Genomic DNA, 8,002 nt, shown 5'->3' on the forward strand with positions numbered 1-8,002 from the left:
CTCAGAATTAAAAACTTCTTCATTCTGAAATCTAGCTAGCTAAACAAACAGAAGAATGCAAATCAAGCTATATATATAAAGCTTCAACATTTCTACGTTGATTATTGAAAAGCAGTATAAAGCGCGGTACAGACCCATCTTTATCTTTTGTAACAGAAATAAGCACAAAAATCTAGTACAAATAAGCCAAGATTTCAGAACAACACAAAAGCATGCAGCTTCAGCTACCCCATAGTTACTTTTAATTGTCCAAGAGTGGATAGAGCAGTCGCAAGAGCTTCTCCAATCCAATCTTCTTTCTCCTTCAATGATGGTATTAACGCAAGAGCCTCGTCACAGGTCTCTGGACAAGTATTTCCCAACATACAAATCTCCTCATCAGTGACTCCATAATCTCTGAGACTGCCCAAGACGCCATGAACATAATCTATGTTGGTGTAATGCACTGCTTCATTCACGTACTGCAACGCACTTTCAAAAGTCTCGGTCATCTGGATCCCATGTTTAGTAAATGTGGGCAAGTTTTCATCATAAAACTGCTGCAGAAGAAGCGCTGCTTCATAATCCATAAGTAATTTAGCGCCTGGAGGAACGTCAATTTCTAGGCTCACGTCATTGTCTGCAATAGAGGCCTTAGCTGAAAAGGAACTTGAAACCTCATCAACCTTTTCTTTGCCTTTGTTCCTTCTCGGCGCCATTACAATGTGCTGAATAAGATAACAAAATAATAAGACATTACAAAAATACTAAATAAACTACATCTATTTCATAAGAAGTTGTGTGTATTTATGTTCAACAATGCAAACATAATTAAATTGTTTTAGACAAACTTAGTGATTAGTTCCGCTTGATAAGTAATTTTGATATCGGAGCTATTGCTCGATTCTTTTATTATAAACTTCGTTCTATGTATTAGTCACATAATTAAATAGTTTGGCTTTTATATTTTTCTTTAGGCCTATTGCCTTTAATGTGGCCTACAAATTCTATAAGGGGCTGTTGTCTTGTAATGAAAGTGATGAATAAGATTTGAGTTTAGTTTGCTTTCTAATTCTGTATCTTGAAGTGCATTTAGGTGGTGAATTCTTCTAAGGAGTTCTTCGTGTTGTGCTTGGTCACGGTCACCGGATGTTTGACAAGGAGTTGTCAAGCCCCTTCCGGTCCGGTGTTAAAATAACAAATAAACTTTAATAAAATTTAAAAATCAAGCTAAATTCATGCCAAACTTGAACTCTATAAAAAAAAAAAGAAAGAAACTAACATGAACAAAAAGTATTCATCTCAAATCAATTCATCGATAATCCTAGAAATATTACATGGCACGAAATTGTTGAATCTAATTTTATATGTCGGCGAAATCTAGATTGTAAGAATCATTCGAAATTGTTGAAATATCCTTGAAATACTATATTTTTAGTGAGCTTTTGATCCTTTAATTATTTGTACTTTTTTTTATAATTAAGACGTAGACCCCTATGTGTGTTTTAAAAAACAAAACAAAATATAGAAATAGAGAGAGAAAGAGAGGTAGAGAATGCTATGATTTTTTTTTTTTTATTACCAGAAAGTAGAGAGCTTAAGAAAAATAATTTCTTGTGTGATGTGCCCTTATGGTTGCCTACTAACCTCCTATTTATAGGTGGGGGTGGGGTAGAGAGAAGGTTCTATAATAAAGTTACATTAATAGAAAATACATAAATTATTAAATATAAACCAATAATAAATTTCCATAAAATTAAAGATATGATAATTATGAGGCTTTAATTATATATGATTAATTTAATGCTTTTCAAAATAATAATAGAAATATATATAATTACTAATAAACCATTGCAAATGTTTTTATATCTATGAATCCCTTAACAAATTTTTTTGTATAATGTTATATAGGAAATTTCTCACTATTCCTAATTTTTCATATTGAGAGATGGTCATGAACTTCTATTAATGATTGAGATTTCTACATTGGGCTCTATCCATGAACATGTACTTTTTTTATGAATTTTAAGTACATTTAGTTCTAATACATGCTTACATATATTTATTTATTCAAGTCACAGTGAGGACTGAGCCACATTTTTAGGTGACTTTGCTGACTTCTTATTTCTATCATTTTGGACTCATGCGTGGCTTTGTAACATTTACAAACTTTTGATTTTATGAATTTCTCCACTCAATGCCTTAAAATTTTACTAAGAAAAATAATAATGCAAATTCGATTTGCATATCGTATTTGGCACGCCATGCACTCCCGCACGGAGCACCCGCATGCACTACTGTGCTAGCCCGAACGATGTGGGATTTCATTTCAGTTGGTGGGATTCTTCATTTTTGCAAAATCCTAAATCCCGTTGCATGACACCACACAGGATTTTGTTTCATTTCCATTTATCGAAGAAATGGTTAATTAATAAATGGGTTGGCAGGTCTTGTCGAGTCGACCCGGATCCGAATCGGATCGGGTTTGGGTTTGGGTATGTGACCCATTTTCCTAATCAGGTTGGGTTTGATTTGTATCAAGTGATAGCAGACCATTTTTTTTGTTGAACCCAAACTCAAACCCAACCCGAAAACTCATTTTGACAACCTTAGTCCCAACCATTCGCAATAGCCCTAAAACTGTTTGACTTACAATAAGTTCACATTATTCTTTATAAAAACAATTGCTTGGTTCATCACATTTAATATGCATGTTTTTTTTTTCTTTGTGGAGACATGTCTACCAAGATTTTATGTATATGTATCTAAATAGTATTTAATCGTTAATGAACATAGTGACTATAAGAAATGTAGCTGTTAATGATATCATATAACATGGTCATTGCAGTAACTATTCTTTCATGTTCATTTGCATTCAAACGTCCTAGTCGTCTATGTAATTCATATAAGTTTGTAGGCTCAATTTATGAATATTAAATATTGCAAAGAGCTTCATCCCATAGCTTGTAGTTACATAAGGTCTAACTCGTTTGTTTGGAAAAGGCTTTGCAACATCAAATGAGAAGCTGAGCAATTTATTCAATGGGGTTTGGGCAAAGGGGGTATTTTTTTCTGGCAAGATAATTGGTTAGGGGAGCAATTTATTAAATGGGGTTTGGGCAAAGGGGATATTCTTTTTCTGGCAAGATAATTGGTTAGGGAATGATTCTATTGACAGCTTTCTTAATACACATACTTTTGCATAATATTAAGGTTCATAGTTTTATTGATAATGGGAGTTGGAATGTTAATAAACTTATGGAGTTATCCACTTTGATTTAATTGTTAGTATTCTGAACATCCCTTTACAGTTATAATGCACTGATAAAATTTTGTTCAATATTTCTCCGCCTAGTAAGTTTAATCTTAAAAATGTTTTTGATACTATTAGAATTAATTATGACAAATGACATATTTATTCTGCTATTTGGCACAACAGCATTTCCTTATCTTTTTTTTGGCAGCTGAAACCCGACGCTCTGGCGATTTAGGGTTTCCGCTCTTCCTCCTTCGTCTTCGTCCGTTTCGGCCTGTTTTTCTCCCAGTTTTCCGGTGTTTCTTTGTATTTTAGTCTAGCTCTGTTCGTTTTTTGCTCTTCGCCCCGCGAGGGATGGTTCGTTGATGGCTGCTTCGCAGCCCCCAAACCCTTGGGGCGCTGTGGCTGGTCCTGAGCCGATAAAAAACAAAGGCTTTTTCAATCTTGAAGCAGGTGATGGTTCGCCCTCTAGATCACGATCTTTTAAGGATGTTCTCTCTGGTGGCGCATCTTCAGGTGATGTCCTCCCTAACTTGTCCCAAACGGTTTTTAATGGGGTTCCTGCCATTCTTTTGACTGATGATGAAGTGCTCAAACTAGCATCGCCCTTCCAGTTCACCTTGGTCGGTAAATTTGGTCTTAACAGACCAAATCTTGACTCTATTCGGAATTTTTTTACTAACCTTAAACTCTCGGGTTTCTTCTCTATTGGTCTTTTAGATTCAAGGCATGTAGCGATACAACTTTCTAACGATCTTGACTATAGTAGAATCTTTGCTAGAAGATCGTATTTCATCTTTAACTGTCAAATGCGCATTTTAAAATGGACGCCTTTTTTTGATATAAAAGAATAATCGCCAATAGTTCCTATATGGATTAATTTCTTTTCCTAATCTTAGGCTTCATTTTTTTAATCAGAAAGTTTTACATGCATTGGGTTCTATTTTCGATAGACCTCTCCAAACCGATCAAGCTACAGCTTCACGCACAAGACCTTCTGTGGCTAGAATTTTAGTTGAAGTGGACATAACCAAAAAGCATTCTAAGGAAATATGGGTGGGATCGAAAGCCTATGGTTATATGCAAAAAAGTTGAATTCGAGAAAGTCCCTGAATTTTGTTCTCATTGCAAGATCCATGGACATGCTCCTTTTGATTGCTTTAAACTACACCCGGAACTTAAAAAAACGTCTGTTCAGATGGATGGTAAGCTTGGATCCATCGAGAAAATATATGTGCCTACTGGGAAAGTTATTCAATCCACTCAGGTGGAACCGCCTTCATCATCTGATAAGTTGAATGTTGAAATGATTGCATCTCAAACTCCCTTGCATACTTCTAATGCTGATATTATTTTAATGGAAGTTCAATCTACTCAGGTGGAACCGCCTACAACATCTAATAAGTTGGATGTTGACATTGTTGCTTCTAAAGCTATATCTGATAAGTTGGATGTTGAAATCGTTACTTCTCAAGCTCCTTTACATTCTTCTAATGCTGAAATTATTTTAATGGAGGAGAATCATGAAACCATACTGAACAACAATGAGGCATCCGATCCCAATATTTTTATTTCCATAGAATCTATGCTAAAAGACACTGATAATTTAGAGGAAGCTCATATTGATTCAGTTCATATTACTTCTAACATTGTTGAACATCAATCTAATGCCTTTGCTAATGATGCTACTAATATGGAAAGTGATACTATTGCGGATGGTAACACCGTTACTTGTGAAGAAGGGGAATTTATCCCTCCTTCAAATGAGGTGATTAAGGTCCTATCGAATGGAAACCGTGTGAGTAAGAATGTAGTTTCCTCTTCTACTGTTTTTAATGCTTATTCTAAAAATTCTGATGAGGATGCATTTTCGAAAGCTACAAAAAAGAAAGGGAAAAATCATAAAAATTCCCTACCTTCTACCCCCCGTTCTACCCGTGCTCAAAATTCCTCCAAATATCTTAATGATTAAAGCTCTTCTTTGGAATGTTAGGGGCATTAGGGGTAAGGATTCTATTGCTAGAGTTAAAAACCTTACTAGAATGCATAGTATCATGTTTTTAGTTTTAATTGAACCTCTCATTTCTTCTGATAAACTTTGTTCTACTGCTTCGAAATTGGGCTTTTCTAATTTTGCTGCTAACTGTTCTAACAAGATATGGATTATGTGGAATAGCAATATTAATGTGAACATTATATCTGATTTCCCTCAAATTATTAATTGTGAAATTGTATTTTTTAACTACAAGTGTTATGCCTCTTTTGTCTATGCTGCTACCACTAGATGGAATTGTATCCCTCTTTGGGATCAAATTCGACAATTTGCTAACAATATTAATGGCCCTTGGTGCATTGGTGGTTATTTTAACATTATTTCTAATGCTTCGGAAAGAAGAGGAGGTAATTTGACTAACTCTGTTGCTATGGAAGATTTTAATTATGTTATCTCTGACTGCTTTCTGAATGATATTGGCTTTAATGGTAGTCCTTTCACCTGGAATAGATCCACTATTTGGCAGCGTCTGGATAGATTTCTTTTCAACAATGATTGGCTCTCTATGTTCTCCATGTCTTATGTTGATTATCTTAGTAGAACTTTATCTGACCATTGTCCCTTATTGCTTAATATCAATGCTAATATTAAAGTGGGCAAGGCTACTTTTAGATTCCAAAATATGTGGATTTCTCATGCTGATTTTAAGAATGTTATTAGTACCAACTGGAATGCCCCCATTTACCCTAATAATGACATTAAAGGTATGTTTCTTCTTTGGTCTAAACTTAGTAGATTAAAACATGTTTTAAATTGGCGGAATAAAAATGTCTTTAAGAATGTCTTCACCAACATCAAGGAAGCTGAACTGAAAGTTCTTGAACTTGAAAATTCCTATATGGTTGACCCTTCTAATGAGAATTTGATCATGTTGAACTGTGCTAAGGATTCTCTTATTCTGCTTCAGGAACAGGAGGAAATTTTTTGGAAACAAAAAGCTAACTTCAAATTTACTTTGGAAGGAGATAGGAATACTACATTTTTCTATGTCATGGCTAATCGTAATAAGACTAAGAATTATATTCATAAAATAGTTGAATGTGATGGCTCTACCATTGAGTCCGAGGAACTTATTTGTAAATCTGGTGTGGAACATTTTAAGAACAGGTTCAATGATCATTTTACCAAAGCCCCTCTTTTGAATCCTCACGTTATCTCGCATATTATTAATGATTTCGATAATGATTCTCTTTGTCTTTTACCTTCTGATGTGGAAATTTACAATGCAGTTATGGATTTGAATGGTGAATCCATTGCGGGTCCGGATGGTTACACTACCAAATTTTTTCATCAATGTTGGGATATTGTTAAAGTTGATATTATTGATGCTGTTATCGATTTTTTTAAGGGTTCTCCCTACCCGAAATTTTTCACTTCTACTAATATTTTTCTTATTCCTAAAATTGTTGGGGCTAATAAGTGGAATGACTTTAGACCTATAAGCCTTTGTTCTTTTTTTAATAAACTTATTTCCAAAATTATCTCCAAAAGATTGGAAAGCATTCTTCCTAAAATTATTTCTTATAATCAAACTGGTTTTGTTAAAGGTAGGAGCATTTTCGATAATGTTTTAATGACTCAAGAGCTTGCTCATGAAATTAATACTAAAGTTAAAGGTGGCAATATCTTTTTGAAACTGGATATTTCTAAAGCCTATGATAATCTTAACTGGAATTTTTTGTATAAGGTTATGTCTTTATTTGGCTTTAGTGATTTATTTATAAAGTTGGTTAAAAATAGTATTGATAATTGTTACTTTTCTGTTGTTATTAATGGTAGGACCCTTGGTTTTTTCAAGTCTTCTAAAGGTTTAAGACAAGGTGATAACATATCCCCGGCGCTTTTTATTATTGCTATGGAATATCTATCTAGGGGTATTGAAGAATTATATTTAAGAAATCCTAAACTTCACTTTCGTTCTATTAGAGGTTTTTCGATTTCTCATCTTAGTTTTGCTGATGATTTTATTCTTTTCTCTAATGGCTCGATTAACAAAATTAGACTTTTGAGTAATTTTCTGGTTCAATTCCATATTTCTACTGGTTTAGCTATTAATAAGGATAAATGCAGTTTTATTGCTGGTAAATCTATCAATAGAGATAGAATCACTGCTATTCAAAGAATTTGTGGTTTTCAAGCTAGAACTTTACCCATTAAATTTTTGGGCACCCCTATTTTTAAAGGTAAAAAGCATAGTCACCTTTTTGAAGATATTTTTTCTTGCTTCCAGAAAAATTAACTCATTGGTCCACTAATTTGTTGTCTTTTGGGGGTAGAATAATACTTATTAAATCTGTTTTGAATTCCATTCCTATTTACTTATTGCATACTCTTCAACCTACCGCTACTATTTGCCTTAGAATTGAGAGAATGATAAACAAATTTTTTTGGAGTTCCAAACTTAATAGCAATGGTATCCGTTGGGCTTCTTGGAACAACATTTGTGGCATCTATAACGAAGGTGGTTTAGGTTGCAAAAATCTTTCTGATATGGTTCAAGATTTTTCTCATAAAATTTGGTTCTCTTTCAGATCTAATGAGAGTTTATGGGCCCATTTTATGAACGCAAAATATTGTAAAGATTCGCACCCTCTGCTTGGTGTTTATAAATCCACTGATTCTTTGACCTGGAAAAGACTTTGTAAAATCAAGTGGACTGCCGATCGTTCCATTCAATGGGGAATTGGTAACGGTAATGTTTTCTTTTGGCAAGA

At 34.0% G+C, this 8,002-nt stretch overlaps 1 protein-coding gene across 1 annotated transcript; it reads right to left on the reverse strand.

Annotated features, from left to right (window-relative positions):
* Nucleotides 1-224: 224 nt before the first annotated feature.
* On the reverse strand, nucleotides 225-698 carry LOC110111784 (DNA-directed RNA polymerases IV and V subunit 4-like). The gene has a single exon (XM_020843790.1). The coding sequence runs from the start codon at nucleotides 696-698 to the stop codon at nucleotides 225-227; it is 474 nt and encodes a 157-aa protein (XP_020699449.1).
* Nucleotides 699-8,002: the final 7,304 nt, after the last annotated feature.

Source organism: Dendrobium catenatum, unplaced genomic scaffold (assembly GCF_001605985.2).
Source record: "Dendrobium catenatum unplaced genomic scaffold, ASM160598v2 fragScaff_scaffold_621, whole genome shotgun sequence".
Lineage (NCBI taxonomy): Eukaryota > Viridiplantae > Streptophyta > Magnoliopsida > Asparagales > Orchidaceae > Dendrobium > Dendrobium catenatum.

Bases quoted from the DNA above. Each gene is read 5' to 3' on its own strand.
- LOC110111784 (XM_020843790.1), bottom strand. From the start codon at position 698: ATGGCGCCGAGAAGGAACAAAGGCAAAGAAAAGGTTGATGAGGTTTCA.